Source organism: Rhinopithecus roxellana, chromosome 5, assembly GCF_007565055.1.
Source record: "Rhinopithecus roxellana isolate Shanxi Qingling chromosome 5, ASM756505v1, whole genome shotgun sequence".
Lineage (NCBI taxonomy): Eukaryota > Metazoa > Chordata > Mammalia > Primates > Cercopithecidae > Rhinopithecus > Rhinopithecus roxellana.
Genome location: NC_044553.1, coordinates 81,159,814 through 81,177,223, shown reverse-complemented (window position 1 = coordinate 81,177,223; position 17,410 = coordinate 81,159,814). Strand labels below are relative to the sequence as shown.

Genomic DNA, 17,410 nt, shown 5'->3' with positions numbered 1-17,410 from the left:
AAAAGTTCCCTTGTCCCCTCGCAGGGTGCGTGATGAGGGTGTGGTTCACTTCTTCAGTGCCCCACTGCTTGAACCTCTAGGGGAGCATACAGATGTGCAGGCTGTGGGACTCTGACCCCACGGCAGTATCTAGGGGTGAATGTTTATAGCTCCTGAAGCCCCAGGGGGCGTGTGTTACAGGGTGCTCTTTTAGTTTTGCTCTTTTAATTTTGCTGTCTGTAGGTGGCTTATGTTAACCAGTTCAATTAGACCCCTACCTTGTCACAAGGACAGAGGGTTTTCTGTATCCCAAGGTTTTTTGCCTTGGTGTACCAGAAGAATCAGATGACATGTGGACTTGGAGAATGAGTGTGAGGTTGTATTGACTGCAAGTAGCTCTCAGCAGATGGGGAGCCAGAAGGGGGATAGTTTTTCTGTGGAGTTAGGCCACTTGGTGACCTGGGCTCTCCTCTGACTGCCCCAGCCAAACTCTGCGTGGTTCTGCCGGTTGGTGGCCTGCCAGCGTGCAGGTGCCTGTTGGTGCATTCCTCTTGACATCCAGCCACCTGTGTATTCCTCCACCTGTGTGTTCTTCCACAGATGTGCTGCTCTCGACGTCCAGCCGCTTCTGTCCTTGCCTTGCTGGGGTCTGGGGTCTTTATAGCCACAGGATGGGGGTGCATCAGGGGCCAGGGGTGGTCTTGGGAAATGCAACATCTGGGTGTGAAGGCAGGAGTTCCTGTCCTCAGCTAGATCCGTGGGGGTGGAGCCCTAGCCGGGGACCACGCCTTCCTGTACCCAGCACTTCCCTTTTTTGCTTCCATATCATTTACAGGGACCATGCTGTTCCCTTCCCAGTACTTCTGTATCAGCAGCTTCATTTTTATTAAAACAATGATGAGAGTGAGGCTGGGAGAAGTTCAGTTGCTTCCCAAAGAGTGAATGGAACCAGCTAGCATGACAGCCCGATGGACACAGTCCTGGTAGACTTCACTGGAAAACCTCCCTGGAGTGAGCAGGCCCTTTATGCAAGACTTGCCTGATTCTCATCCCCCAACTGTCACCCCTCTGGAGTACATAGCCAGTGTCAATAGATGAGTGTCTGTGACCTCTGGGTCTTCAACTTCATTCCCGTGACAAGGTGAAAAGTACCTGGATGAACAGACTAAATTGTGATGTTCTGGATAGTATTGCATGGAGTGGTCAACCCTTTATTCTGTTGAGGGACACTAGCCTATAGTTCTTAAAGAAAGCAATTAAGGGCCATTCAAAATGACAAGCTAAAATCAAACAGGCTACTATAAGACCAAATTACCTCTTAAATAAGAACAGGTCACAGCATTTTTTCTTCATTTTAAAAATTCAGTATTTTAAAGTGCTAAAGCATACTGCTTTAGAGTGAAGAGGGCAATTACAAATCATCTGGTTCAGATCTCTCATTTTTCAGGTGAGTTTTGATTCAAAGAGTTTATGTGTTTTTTCCAAGCCAGAGTCACATGGCTTAAAGGACCAAGCCATCCTCAAACATAAAACTTTTCTGACTTGTGAGTCCAGTGTTGTGATGTTCTGTTCAATTTCCTAGTCAACCATTTCTCTATATTCCATAGGGTCTTAAGGAAAAAGGAGAGAGTTATGAGAAATAAAAGATTAAAAGAGAAAGAATACAAAGACTGAAAAACAGAATAAGGGGATGGAGTAGCTTTTCCATTAATTTAGGGTTTTGGCAGGTCACCTCTTATCACTTTTAGCATTGACATTGTAATTCCTGCTGGCTGTAGCCCTTTAATTGGGTTTAATAAAAGTTGTTGAATTGTCCTTGGAGAATGGGAATGGTTTAGTTAATGACTAAAATAAGACTAACCTACGTAGTCTTACCTACATAGTACGTATTAATTCTGTGGGTTCAAATCCTGGCTTTGCCACCTGCTGGCTGTGTAAACTTGGGCAAGTTAATCTCTCTAGGCCTCTATTTCCTCCTCTACAAAGCGGGGGTAATAATAGCATCCACTTCACAGAGTTGCTGTAATGTGGCTAAATTCATGCCTGGCCCAATTTAAGTTATAAGTATTATTAGAGTTACCATTCTTCAACACAGAATTTTACTTAGAATGATATAATAAAAATCCTTTTATGAAAGTTTATGCATAGCATTAAAAGCCAGTTTTTATCTGCATTCTTCAGTCTGTTGTGTACTTCTTGATTCTACATATGATTCTTCTGTTTTGCAGAGATAAGTAAGAGACCAGGAAGCCAGTGATGGTTACCCTGGCCACGAAAGGCAATCAGAAATGGCGAGTAGCTGAAGTTTAGCTCTGCAGAACCTTCTGTGCTTATTCATTGTTTATGAATGAATCTTCTCTCTGCTCAGACTTTATCATACTGTATTTGGCCAATGTGGGATACGAAGAAAGTTTCTAGTTATATGTTATGAGTGGTGGAAATAAAATGTAGACTATGGGGAAGACAACATCTTTGGCCAGAGAGGCCTTCTGGCTAGTTTTCATACTAAATGTTAAGCAGTTTAAAAGACTATTTCAAAGAGTGTTTAAAGAAGCCCAAAGATAAAGTAACTTGTCTGTTTGATATTCCTTTATTACTGTTATTGTGTCTGTTACCATTATCATTATTTGTTTTATTCTCTGTCTGATGCAAAATGGACTTAACCTATGAAAGTACTTGTGGGCTGGGCACAGTGGCTTATGCCTGGAATCCCAGTACTTTGGGAAGCCGAGACAGGTACATCACTTGAGCTCAGGAGTTTGAGACCAGTCTGGTCAACATGGAGAAACCCTGTCTCTACAAAAAATACAAAAATTAGCTGAGCGTGGCAGTGCACACCTGTAGTCCCAGCTACTCAGGAGGCTGAGATGGGAGGATCACTTGAGTCCAGTAGGTTGAGACTGTGGTGAACCTTGATCACGTCACAGCACTCCAGCCTAGGCAGCACAGCAAGACCTTGTCTCAGAAAGAGAAAGTAGTTGTACAGTATCAAAATAGAAGCTTAGCTAGGGAATTTGAGGTGGAAGAGGTAGTAGTGAAAGCAAAACATGGTCTAGGTAAAAATTTTTGGAAAGTTGGTGCCCAAAATACATAATAATAAAGTTCTGTACGTTTGCTGGTTCCTAGCAGCCAACAGAAAGGGACATAGATGATGTTCTTTGAGTTTACAAGTTAAAACAAGAACATTGCTGAGGAGAAACAAAGCTAGTCCAGATTTTGAGCAGAAGTGAAATTTTTCCGTGGATTATTATAAATTTTAATCAATATTCCTTTGGTAAAGTGTAACATTTTTGCATTGTATTTACAGATCCAGAACATTAGATCTTTATAGTGTGCCTTATTTAGTCAGAAATGAGAGACTGTAGTCAGAAATGAAAGACTCTAAACTATACCACTGTGTGTTACCTCTATTAACAACCAAAAAAGGGTTGCAATGGCATATTTTTGTCATAAATACCAGAATCAAAGCTTAAAATTATATCAGAGCCTAAAGTAGTATTCCTTACTATTAGAGAAAATGTTTTATTAGAGAAAAGGTTTCAATGACATAGCAGTCATTAACTACTAAAAGTAACGTCAAATGTGCCATAAAACAGTGTTCTACAGACTGCAGACCGTAACTCTCAAGTAGATCATCAAATCAGTTTAGGACATTGCTTGCGCCCAGTGTATTTTTGGTTGAAGTGTATTGACTCAGAATATAGCAAAATGGAAGACCTGAGAGGAGGGATGCACATCTGTGTGTGTATGTGGTGGTGCTGTGTCCCAGTGTGAAATGTATTTCTTACTTAGGTTGTCATCCAGAAAGTTTAAAAGCTATTGCCATTAAAGCATAAAAGGGATACAGTGGAGCCTTGGGCAGAGGGTCAGATTAAGATCACCCTTGGTTTTGGGGCATTTGGGATACTGGTAAGGAAACCCCAAGAAGAAAGTACTCATTGGAGACGTGGGCTGTGACTGAGTCAGTTAAGGATGACAGCAGGCGCCATTGTTCCTTCTGAGCACATGCTCCAAAAGCGACACTTTCCGACAACAAAAACTCTACTGAAGGTGGGGGAGAGGATGCGTTATGGAATACACATTTGAAATATCAGGAGTCAACCCTGAGATGTGTAGACAAGGTCATGAAAGAGTGGCACCTTCCATTGTCCTTTTTCTCTTGCCAGCCAATTATGTAAACCCTTCCACTCTGCCCCCTGTCTCCATGTCTCACGTTCCCTCCCCATGCCTTCAGCCTCGTCCACATCAAGACCAGGCCTTTGGCTGGACGCCCTTTGGGCCTGCACTGTCCAAGACAGGAGGCATGTGGCTACACAGCACTTGTGATGTCCAAAGTGAAATGGGCTGTAAGCTGCTCGGACACCCTTTCAGAGCCCAGTTGCAGTGTGTGGTGGTGGGAGTGTGAAGTTGCTCATACACCCTTTCAGAGCCCGGTTGTAGTGCGTAGGGGCGGGTATGTGAAGCTGCTCGTACACCCTTTCAGAGTCCGGTCACAATGTGCAGTGGTGGGTGTGTGAAGCTGCTCTTACCCCTTTTCAGAGCCCAGTCGTGATGTGCAGTGATGGGTGTGTGAAGCTGCTCATACACCCTTTCAGAGCCCAGTCAACCATGTGCAGTGATGGGTGTGTGAAGCTGCTCATACACCCTTTCAGAGCCCAGTCAACGATGTGCAGTGATGGGTGTGTGAAGCTGCTTATAGACCCTTTCAGAGCTCAATCACAGTATGCAGTGGCGGGTGTGGGAAGTTGCTTGTACACCCTTTTGGGACCCCAGTCACAGTGTACAGTGGCAGGTATGTTAAGCTGCTTGTTCACCCTTTTGGAGCCTGGTCACAATGTGCCCTGGTGGGTATGTGAAGCTGCTCATACACCCTTTCAGAACCCAGTCACCATGTGCAGTGGTGGGTGTGTGAAGCCGCTTGCTTCCATTGAGACTTCGTGCTCTCAGATACGCCCCTGTCATGCTGTCCTGGTGGCTTTTCCTCCTCAGGTCTCAGTAGTCTGGCCACCCCCAGGGTAACCATGGGTCCCATTGTTTTTTAAAGACTCCATATCTCACACTCAACAATTGGGACTGAGTAAAGGAAAATACATTGTAATACTTCCTTGGGTTCTGGTTTTTGAAAAGAAATTAAGTATAGGGCCCAAAGATTGAAAGGTGGTTTGAAACAGAGGGTAAAATTGTGGATCCATTTTTAAGTGTTGGGCGAAAATGAAGTGGGCTCGTCCGGGATTTGAACCCGGGATCTCTCGCACCCGAAGCGAGAATCATACCCCTAGGCTAAAGGGTCACTTCCATTTTTAAGTGTTAATGAGAATCAATGTGGTTCCACCAACAAGAAAAAGCGGTATCCATTGTGTTTCTCCCTATGCCTTGCCCCTAATAGGAGTTGCTCTGAAACCTACCGCATGCCAGTGATGGAGTACAAAATGAATGAAGGTGTTTCATATGAATTCAAGTTTCCCTTCCGAAATAATAACAAATGGCAGAGGAACACCAGCAAGGGGCCTCATTCACCTCAAGTCCCGTCCCAGATGCAGAGTCCCATGACCTCGCGGCTGAATGCTGGAAAAGGAGATGGGAAGATGCCTCCTCCAGAAAGAGCTGCCAACATCCCTCGAAGCATCTCCAGTGACGGGCGCCCACTAGAGAGGCGGTAAGTGTGCCTGCAAAGGTTTGCTCTCTCTCTCTCTCTGCCCCGAATGTAAGTAACAGACCCATAAGCACTACTTTTAGGCCTTCTCATATTTTACTAGAAACAAAGAATTAAACTGAGGTGCATACTATAGTGGCTTTCAAAGCATGGTAGTGTTCTAGAGCCATAAGGATGAACAGAGATTGATTCTAGCAAAGCCTTCAGCTCTGCACAGTGGTATTTGTGCTTTGCTCTTTAATTTCTGTGTGATTATCAACAGACGTCGTTACTCCATGCTTAGTGACCCTGTGGATTAGAATTCAGCAGACTCTTTGAGGTGACAGTGACCATATGTCATCCTTGACAGTCTTCATCATTTTGGGACAAAACGATGATATAAGAGCAACAGAAGGCAGGTTTTTGGTTGACTATGTTTTTGTCACTTTATTAATAAAGGATTATGAGGAAGGAAGACTAGTATAACACAAACATATTTTTCACTACTCTGAAAATAGGACAGAATAGTGAGGAGAAGATGATACATGAAGATAAGTTAAAACACTTAGTCCTGAGTAAAATTAAGCCAGAAGGAGAGGGACTGAGGGATCCTAGAAAGTAAGAAACCAAAGGTTGTTGTTAAATTGAAAGCCATAGAGGATTCCCTTCCAAAAGGTAGTGGATTAACTCTGCCTTTACAACGATGCCCTAGCACTTTTGTCTGGAATTAACAGTAAACTGCAGCACTTTGAACTAGAGTCCAGACCTAAAATTAAACTAGATTAAGTACTTTCAAAATGGGAATAGAAGTTGGCTATATAGATTTTAAGTAATTGCACTATAAATTTGGTTACCTCAAATCATGTACACTAAAGGAGGAGACAGTTTAATTGAATAATCTGCTAGTGGTCTGCTAGAAGTCATCAACTTCTTTTTTTTTTTTTTTTTTTTTTTTTTTGAGACAGTCTCACTCTGTCACCCAGGCTGGAGTGCAGTGGCACGATCTTGGCTTACTTCAACCTCTGCCTCCCAGGTTCAAGCAAGTCTCCTGTCTCAGCTTCCCAAGTAGCTAGGATTACAGTGTGAGCCACCACACCTAGCCTAGAAGTCAGCTTCTTTCTGTCCATCCACTGTCCTTTCCCCATCTCTTCTGCTTGCCTTAATCACATCTTAGAATGTTTTTGTGAAAACCCTTAGACCTGGGGAGAAGTCTGTATTCTGGGAACTGTGTTGGGGAGAGGGGAGGGTCCGCGTGGAGGCCAAAACGTGAGCCTGATTCATGTGAGTGGCAAGAACCAGGTCTGGCAGGAGCAGGATGCTGAGTAAAACGGTTCCCAGATAACACGTAAATCATCATCACTCCAGTTTGGGAACAGAGAGCAGGAAGCTTTAGAAACCACACTATGAATTCTTTATCTTAGTCTGACTTTTGAGCTGTTGCATGAAACATTGCTACTTAACTATTTTAGGTTACTAGGATACTATGTAGAAATAATTTAATAAAAACAGACAAACAAAATTTAATTAAAGCAGACAAAGCAAAAAAATAGTCATCTTTTTACAGTTTCTCATTTCATCCTGGAGATCTATTTACAGAGCCTTGCTATTTATCTCAATAAGAGTTTCCTCTCCCATAGTGGCCCCATTACCATCTGGACTCCTCTCTCTTTCCTTATTTTTGAGGAGGAAGACATCCAAGAGACCTCTGAGTAAATTCTTTGTTCGACACATTCCAGACTTGGTTGTCTCTGAGGTGTGTGCTAACTGGAATTCATGATTTGGCCCCCATTTTGAAAGATGAACCCAGGAAATCATTGTATAGAGAAGGACCTTTTCCACCTCAATGCTGTTTTCTTTCTCTCCAGAACAATCAGCAGGCTTTCACAAGTGAAATTGGTTTTGTGTCATTTCCTTTATACAGTATTCCATTTGAGAATGTATTTTGATTCCATGTTGAATTTAATTTCTGCAACAGAAACTAAAGCTCCTTGCCAGTCATACTGGCCTTCAAAAGGGAAAACATTTTTTGTAGCTGAATATCATCTTTCGATGGGAGCAGCTTTCACTGCTAGAGAATGCAGAACTCCATTTTTTCCAGCTGTAGATCCTTGAGTTCTAGAGGTAATTTCTGTGTGTACTTGTCTCTGCCTTTCTTCTTTACTCCACCCAGTGGAAAATGTATCTCAGTAAGTGCTCCTTCTAGAAGACTGTTAGAGTAGCTTGTGATTCTCTAAGCTGCAGAGGTGAAAGGGCCGTAGGTGGGGCTAACGAGGTTTTCAGGAAAATTTTACCTCTACTCACTGCCCCCTTAGTCTCTGGTATATATTAAGTACACTAGACTGGAATTTCAGCTCTTAGGATGCAGGGCTTAGATGACGTGTGAGATCTCAGTCCTGTGGTTTCCAGGATATTAGGATGATTTGGGTCATCTTCATTTTGAAATACATGGTAATTAATTGGATGGATATTCTTCTTTTATGAAAATTTAAAGTTCAGTTTCTAACCCCATCATTCCTAATTTTTAGTAAAAAATATCTTTTAAGTTTTAATTTTGAGGCATACAAAGAAGGTACTATAGATTAAATATCCTAATCCAAAAGTCTGAAATCCATAATACTACAAAAATCTAAAACTTTTTGAGCACTGACATGATACTCAAAGGAAATGCTCATTGGAGGATTTCAGATATTCAGATTAGGGATGCTCAGCTGCAAGTGTAATGCAAATATTTCAAAATCCAAAAACATCCAAACGCCAAAACATTTCTGGTCCAAAGAATTTAGGATACAGGATACTCGTGTTTGAGAAACTTTGTTTTGTTACTGTGACTCCAGGAATATTTGAGGATAGAGCAGATTCATGACTTTTATCAGAAATACTTCCTCAGTCCTTCTTGAGTCCCCAGATGCATAAAGTTCACCTTAGAATATAATTTCCCTCATGAAATTTAGTAAAACATAACTGAAAACTTTAAGCATCCCCTTTATAGTCCTAGTCCTACTGAGAACAAAATACCTTACTGAGATACAGAAATGAAGAGTATCGGGACATCCCTCGTCCATCTGACTCTCCCCTATATACCAGCGCCGTCCTGAGTGCCATATACAATTTGTACCTTGTACTCACCAAGTATAATTTGGACCTTTCAGAGGAATCATAAATCATGAAAATAAATGACAGAGTCTGCCAGACTGTGAATCTTGCCTTACCAGTAATGGTGTGGCCTAATATTGTGACTAAAGAATGCTTTACAGTTGTTCATTGCATTCATTTTTTTTCTCCCCTAGGTTAGGGAAATTGTGTTTAACCATAGAGATACCAGCTATACTTAAGCTCAAGTTAGCAGCCATCTCAAGTCTACTCCTTCAGTGCTCCCCAAATCTGCCCACTTAAGTCACCATGGCTGGATCCAACACAGTCCCTTTTGGGTGAAAACACTAATTTACTCTTGTAAAAGCATAGTTTTTCTTTAATTTGTATGTAATATCCCAGACTGAAAGGTCATTAGGAACAAAAAAAAAATCTGTGTAGTATTTTTCCTTTAATATAAAGGTCAGGATTTTTATGACATACTGAAGTATGTTGGTGTTCTGAGTTTTAATAAAAATTCTTTAGTTGGTTGATGTTCTCCATACATAGTTAAGAGAAACTGACACAGTAAGAACTGATAATCCATTTGGCATCTAAATAAAATCTAATTTCTATTTTATTTGAATATATGAGTTTTATGCTCTCCAGGTGGCTTTCTGATTACAGAATTTTACAGTATTTGTGAGAGTAGTATTTACTAACAGAATTAACATTCATTCAACAGAAATAGGTAATATGATACGGTCACTATTTTGGCCTCAAATTTACCTAGAGCTTAAGGGTAGGATTGAAATAAAAATTGCTGGCTGTGGCACACTGAACTTGATACATTACTGTGTTTAAACATAATGTGGGATCAGCAATAAAACCCTGATCTGTGTTAATATGCTTATAAAAGTTGAGCTATTTGAGGTGCTTTGGATAAACAACAGACATCTTAGCATATAAAATGATTTTCTCTTCTATTTTTTTTGGCTAGTATTACCAGCCTTTATGTAAATATTTGACGTTAGAGCTCACTGAACACTTGGTTCTTCTGAGTTTTACCTGGATGTCATTGACACTCCCCTTGAGACCCCTGCACTTAACCCTTAAGAAGCTGGATGGGGGACCTTTTTTGTTCATGCAGTTATGGCAGCTGCAGCTGCAGCCTCCCTCCCTCCTTCCTCACAGACACCAGCACCATATAGGGTGTGAACATCGTGAAAACAAAGTTAAAAGAGTTCTCTCAGAGAGCATAATAGTCACGTGACCATTCAGTCTTAATTTTTAAGGAAATACTTTCTAAGTTTGTTATTTCTTATAGGTTCTAAGCCAATCTTCCACTGTGTCATTTTCTGCTTTCAAACCAAACAAGCACTATTTAATGTTTACTTTTCTTTTGTTTAGAATATTAGCTGTGGCTAGAAGCTTCAGGACTTGTACTTTCCAAATACTGGCCCCTCCATCACAGCTTCGTACCTTGCCATGAGATTCCCGAAACCGTGGGACTTTTGAGCTTCGCTGGGATTGTTCCAGCTAGATCCCCATTGCCCATTGACTTCCATGTTTCTTTTCATTTCTTTAATTAACTTTTTTTGAGACAAGGTCTCACGCTGTCACTCAGGCTGGGATGCGGTGGCATTGATCTTAGCTCCCTATAAACTCCAACTCCTGTGCTCAAGTCATCCTCCCACCTCAACCTCCTGAGTAACTAGTACTGCAGGTGCATGCCACACCACACCCAGCTTATGTTTTTAAATGATTTTTTTTATAGAGACAGTGTCTCACTGTGTTGCCCAGACTAGCTGTAAACTCCTAGCCTCAAGTGATCATCCCTCCTCAGCCTCCCAGAGTGCTGGGATCACAGGTGAGAGCCACTGCACCCAGCTGACTTCTACATTTCTAAAGCTTCTGGATGGTGTTAGGTCGTTAACTTACTTGATACCTTCAAATTCCATTTCCTTGTCTTCCAAAATGTATTCCTGATTTTTTTGTATCGTCAGCTCTTTGCACCTATCTCATCACCCTGAAATTTGTGTTCCCCACTTCTTCCTCATTTTTATTTGAATCCCACACTGTGCAATTCTTCTAGATGGTTCATCCACTTGAGCAACCTCAACCATCATCTGTATGTGGGTACTTCCTTAGCTGTCTGTTTTGCCTTGGTCTCTTTTTCACTTTTCATATTCGTATGCCTGACTACCTACTGAACATTTGCACTTGAAAGGCATGAAAGTGTCTCACATTCACAAGTTCAAACTGACTTGACCTTCACCCCTGCCCCTCCTTCTGCCTTCTCCATCTCTTGTGTTACCCACCTTGGTGGACAGCTTTGCCATCTACCTGAGTATCCAGAACAGAAGTAGGATTTGTTATCTGTTTCCCCTCGGCACTATCATCCCAGCTCCACACATGTTCCTGCCATTGCCTGGGAAGTTCTCATTTCACACTGAGATTCTTTTGCTTACCTAAACTGTTGCCAACAGCCTCTAGGTATGATTACCAACCTCCCACTGAAAGGATGACCTAATAAAAATAGAAATACTCTTCACACTGTGCCTTTCATTATAGCCCTTCTGTGGTTCCACACCGCCTTCAGAATCAAGTCCAACTCACCAGCAAGTTTGCCTGTGTTGGCTCGGTGCTGTGGCTTATGCCTATAATCTCACCACTTTGGGAGGCCAAGGCAGGTGCATGGCTTGAGTCCAGGAGTTCAAGACCAGCCTGGGCAACATAGTAAGACCCCATATCTACAAAAAAAAGAAAATTAGCCAGGTGTGGTGGCCTATGTGTGTAGTCTCAGCTACTTGGGAGGCTGAGGTAGGAGGATCCCCTGAGCCTGGGCAGTTGAGACTGCAGTGAGCCGTGATCACACCACTGCACTCCAGCCTGGGTAACAGAGTGACACCCTGTCCCTCCCAAAAAGTTTGTCTATGTGGACTTGCCTTTCCCTTTTCCCCTGTCATCGTCACCACCCCCATCTCTAGGCATGTGAGTGGCCCTCTCTCCTCTGCAATTACCATGTTCCCCTTGATGCCTTTTTAGGAGCTCCTCTGCTTGGTACACCTTCCATTCCTTCTTTTGACTGCTGAAGCCTTGCCATGCCTCCTCTGAGAAGCCGCCTTTAATTTCTCCAAAACACTCTCCTCCCATTTCTACCTTAATTGCCCCACTAGGAATGTTCTTACCACCACATGGCTTCTTCACTCACAAAATTTATGATACTTCACTTTAATGTTATTTGTCCATTTTTTAAAACTTAACCTGTCTTATTTATCTTTGTATTCCAAATATCAGCTGTAGACTCTGGCATTTAATAGACTCCCAATGCTTTTTTTAAAAAAACGTTATTTGGTAATTAAACCAGGAGACCTCATAGAGTAGTTTACCATCTTGCGTCCACACTTCACATGGTACTCCAGCTTTCCACACTCAGAGTTTCCTCACCTTTCCATTTGTGGTAATGACCCTTTAATATCAAAAGGGCTTATTTAAGTAACTGGGGACATCATTTAATCTATCTTAGAGAAAAGAAACCAATTTCATTTTATAAAAATTAGATGAAAGGTAAAGGCAAAGCACTTGACAGTCTGATAAAGCTATAGCATTAAACATAGATTTAAGTAGAATTCTTTGGGTTTTGTTGACTAAGTTTAGAATACTTCATTTTAAAAGTATATTGCTGGTAGAGCTTTTCTAAAATTGACTCAAAGTGAAATGCAAGATCTTGATTGACTCCTTCAAAAGGTTTTAGTTGGGATTGAATTCTGGTGTTGTATTTGTCAGCCAAGACAAGGGAGAAAAGCAGAGGGCCGCATTTGACTTAAAGACACCGGACTCTGAAGGCTTCTCTTTTCCACTTCTTGCAGGAAACAGCATACTCTGGCATCCATGTCAGGATTAGAGTTGATGTGATTTGCAAGTTCACATTTTTAGATGGTACTGCAACGGTGGTTCCTATTCAGGCATTCAGGAAATGGGCACAATGGCTTCAGCTTGGTACACCTCCCAGTTCCCCATCGTTTACAAACTCCAGAGTGACCCAGGAATGGGAGGAGGATGCTCCAGCACTGTGTCCTGAAGAGCTCCGGCTCTTCAGTTACTTACTCATCATTCCGTGGGCCTCGAAAGTAGCTATTCTGCACTCACTCTAGGGAAATGTTTCCATAACGGCTTCCTTTCTGCAGGGCCACCTGTGTATTAGTGTGAGCTGCCTGGAAACTCCTAGAAGCACCAGGAGTGGAGCCTGTGCTGTCCAGGGGCCGTGATTTTCATCCTGGCTGTGCTACTGCGAGTGTGTGGCAGTGGGCAAGGTCCTGTCCTTCTGCACTTTAACATCCCCATGAGTCAAGTAGGTCACAGCCCCACCTCTTAGAGTCTGTGAAGATCAATTAGGATAATCCCTTATCAAAAATGCTTGGACCAGAAATGTTTCAAATTTAAATTTTTTTTTTAATTTTGGGCATATTTGCGTTAATCTTATTGGTTGAGCATCCCAAATTTGAAATCCAGAACGCTCCAGTGAGCATTTCCTTTGAACGTTTTATTGGCCCTCAAAAAGTTTTGGATTTTGGGGCCAAGTGCGGTGGCTCACACCGGTAATCCCAGCCCTTTGGGAGGTTGAGGCAGGTGAATCACCTGAGGTCAGGAGACCACCTTGGCCAACATGGCGAAACCCTGTCTACTAAAAACCCAAAAATTAGCCGGGCATGGTGGCAGGCGCCTGTAATCCCAGCTACTCAGGAGGGTGAGGCAGGAGAATCACTTGAACCTGGGAGGAGGAGGTTACAGTGAGCCGAGATCACACCACTGCACTCCAGCCTGGGCAACAGAGCGAGACTCTGTCTCAAAAGAAAAAAAAAAGAACAGGATTCCCATGATCTAGTCTGAACAGCTGGTATGAATTATGTGGTTAGAAAGCCAGCAATAATTCTGTTCACAAAGTACACAACAGGAAGCGATGAAAAGACAGGCACGAGTTGCTTGAAGTCGAACATGACTTGTTCAAACTACTCTGGATATAGCACCCAAATTACATCAACTTGAATCATTGTAGAGATTTTTCTTTTTCTTTTTTTGCATAATTCCTAGTTGATATACATGGCTGAAGACAGAACACTTTAACTTGGTCCTGTTCCCTGGTTGGATAGCATTTTAATTGCTAAGTTGTGGTAAAATGCTGTGCTTAATTATGGACTCCAGCATTTAATTTGTCCATCACTGCTGCTATTTGAAATGCTCTCAATTGTTTATACCACCAGCTCACTGTTTGCACTTGGGTTACTGAGGGCCTTATGTCCTTGTACATATCTCACCTTGGAATAAAAAATGGGAAATAGAATAGAGATGTAATTAATCCTACCTAATCAGTTAGGAAAATATTTTCCCAACTTCTCACTTAGAATTCCGTACCCATAAGTTGATAAGTTGTAATCAGTCATAATCTGCAGTGATCAGTTTACTATGAATCCATTAATGTTGGCACTATATATGTCATCCTATGAGTTTATTCATGGAATAGGTGTGCAGGACAGGGGTGGTTGTGTTAGAAATCCGTGTGTGTGTGTGTCAGCTCTCTTTTCTCTTTTAGCCTGGTGTGAGACTACTTCTGGAAGAAGGAAGGACGTATCTTGGACCATCTCTTTCTAAATGTCCAACCCTTTCAAATCTTTGTTTTCACTGCAGTGAAATGCATTGTATATAAATGAAAATCTGGTGTTAAGTATAATATTAAGTGTAGTCAAAAGACTGTGGAAATAATGTCTCTTGATGGTGATGATCATGACTTTTTCAATTGCTGCATTCTTAGTACAATAAAAAAAAGCCCTGGTGTTTTATCAGCAGAAGGAAGCCCCAGAGAATGTTTGGTATCAGTTATTTTTAAAATGTTTAGTTATTTCTTGACTAAATTTGTAAAAATGTAGGGAAGAAAATCTTCTGAAATTAATGCTAAAAGATTTACAGAATTCCTCTCTGACAGTGATGAGAGCATTCTTTAAAAAGAATATTGCCTGTATTCAACAGAATGGAAAGATCTCAGAGCAATTGAAAGAGGTATTAATTAATCTTCGTCCTCTAAACCTATTGGGACATTAACGTCAGACATTTGGGACTCTTTAAGACTAACCAGAAAGATCTAGATTTATCTCAAAAGAGAAGAAAAGACTCGACTCTTGTGATCTTGCTATAACTTCACTGGACTCAGCAACGCTTAAAACAGAGTACACTTGTGAGGTGTGTTGGGATGGACAGAGATCCAGGAGGTCAGTGTGCTGGTTTTCCTATGTGATTCAATGTGAGAGGTGCTGCTCCCAGTTCTTGAAGCACCTCTTCAAAGTGGCAGGATAGCAATCAGCCCAACTTCCAATAACGATCAGCCTCAGACTATCTCCGCAGAAGTGGACTGCCAGTACCCAGACAGGCAGCAGTGCCTCCCACTCTCCCACTAGGTCTGTTCTTAAATAATATTTGTGTGATAGTATCAAATTCAGAGTATTTGGAAAAAATAGTAAGTCGTCAGAATAAGGGCTAATTCTGATTTTTTCTTTGCCTACCATACATACATCTAGAGTCATAAAAACATTTGGGTGGCATTCCATCAGTTGCTCTATGTGTGTGAACAGTCCGAAAACAAAGCCACTATTGAGTTATATAAATGCAAAAGAGGGATGCGAATGAATGCCAGCCTTCTGGAAATGCTATTTTTTCACTTTGGGATAACTCCAGTAACCAAATAGAATTTTCTGATACATTTGCCAAATAAGAAAGCTGAGGTTGAGAACTAGCCTGAGGTATCTTAGCTTAATATACGTTTTGGAGAGCAGGGTAAGAAAAGCAGCCTCTAAATACAAATGTAAAGGTTACATCTTGACTTTTCCTTTGGAATTAGGTTGTAACTTCCTCATAGAAGCATAAACATTTTAACGTTTACCGTAAATGTACTTCACTGGCATTACTTGTTTACTACCCCTAAGTCAAAAAATCATCAGACCCCTACACATTGCATTAATCTTCACTGAGTTAACATTCCACTGCTGTCTCCTTTTTGCTATTTTTCTGTAACACCTCCTCCCCTTTTCAGGAAGAAAGTCAAAGCAGCTATGAAGTGAAACTATATTTGAAGTTTCTCTCTATTATGTGTGTATAAGAGCCAGACTCTTCAGGTTGAAAGGAATGTGGTATTTTGTTACATTTGGATTCATGTCATTCCTTAAGCCTTACTTCGTTTTCTTTTTCATAACCAACTCCTCCCAGTCCTACCCCTTTCACATCACTTCACAATTAATTACTTTAGAATAATAGTGAGAAATTTGCAGTATGTCTCAGTGGAAAAGAGTAAAGAGAAACCCGTGTTATGGTACCCAGATAAATGTCTTTATTTTCTCTTATCAAAACACATTACCTGAAGTAGAGATGAGCTAGTATCCCACTAGTCTGTGGCCCCGCCATACCTGCCCCACGCATACCCTACTTTGAGACCTGGCAACCTAATGACAGTGCCAGTGGGTGGTTGGCCCATATTTCTCACAGTCTGTATAGCAACAGCGAGATCGACGATGATAACAGGAAGACTTTAGAAACCCGGCCTCTTTTTCTTCTTACCACATTTCCTGGACACTGACATCCCAAGTCTCCCTATTTGCCCCATTTCACACTAGTTAGAACAGGCATTGTCCTAAGTTCTCTCACCATCATATGTAAGATTGATGATACTCACATAGGTGTCTGGGCTTAGATATAATTCTATCACCTGTAACTCCATCCCTTTTTCTTGCATTTTAGAAGGCATATTAATTTTCAGTCTGTTACAATTGCTTTTATTAAATTATTCACAAATTTTGGCACTTCATTATTAGTGACCAACTGTTGTTCAGGTGATCTAGCCCCACCATAGTTGAGAACTCCTGACTTGGGACATCTGACATAACTATGGTACTTGTCCTGAATCCCCTTTTTCTTCTTCTTTTTCTACACCACTGATAGGGATTCTCCTTCATTCAAAACACATGTTAAGCACTCAGAGATGTAAAGATAAATAAGGCTCAGTCCTGGCCCCTTAAGGACAGAGTCTTAATTCACATTAGGGGAGACAAATACACATAAAATAACCATTCTGTATGACATGGTGTAATGGTGCAAAGAACAGACTGTCATGGGATTTGAGGAGATTCTAATCTATGAATTCAGAGCGATGATGTTGGAATCAGGCCTTTTTATGTGAGTAGCAAAGGAAGAAGGCATTCCAGGCAGAGAGAAAAAGATGAATAATGGTGTAAATGGGCGGAGTCTGAGAACTGGGACACCTCAACTGTCTCTAGAATGTAGGGTGTGTGGAGCCATTAATGGGGATGGAGATGAGGATGGGGTTTGGTCAGATGGTTCAAGGCCTTAAAGAGAGTCCCGGGGATTTGGTCCTCTATCCTATAGGCAAAGGGAAGCTTTGAATAGGCTTTTAGCAGTCAGATGACTTGATGGAAGAGGGTGGGTTGGGGCTGCTGGAGGAATTGGGTGGAGAGAGCCTGGAAATTGAGAGACCTATCAGGACACTTCTACTGACCCAGGCTGCAGGTGAGAGAACTCAGAAGCCGTTCAGCAGGTTGGAAACTAGATAGCTTCTTTGTCTTTGTGTTTTCAGGACCAGCATCAGTTTGTGCTCAGTAAATAGTGGTTGAACTTAATTAACCCAGTTGACTATGGAAAGTAAAGAAAGAGGAAGGGAAAAAATGG

General features: G+C 41.7%; 1 protein-coding gene across 11 annotated transcripts in view; it reads left to right on the top strand.

The window, feature by feature from the left end:
- Nucleotides 1-17,410, top strand: part of SIPA1L1 (signal induced proliferation associated 1 like 1) — a 412,564-nt gene that overhangs the window by 351,362 nt on the left and 43,792 nt on the right. For all 11 annotated transcript variants that reach the window (XM_030930501.1, XM_010360620.2, XM_030930499.1 and 8 more), the window contains one exon: nucleotides 5,366-5,635. In XM_030930501.1, the coding sequence (XP_030786361.1) occupies nucleotides 5,366-5,635 (270 nt within the window). The remainder of the gene's footprint in view (nucleotides 1-5,365; nucleotides 5,636-17,410) is intronic.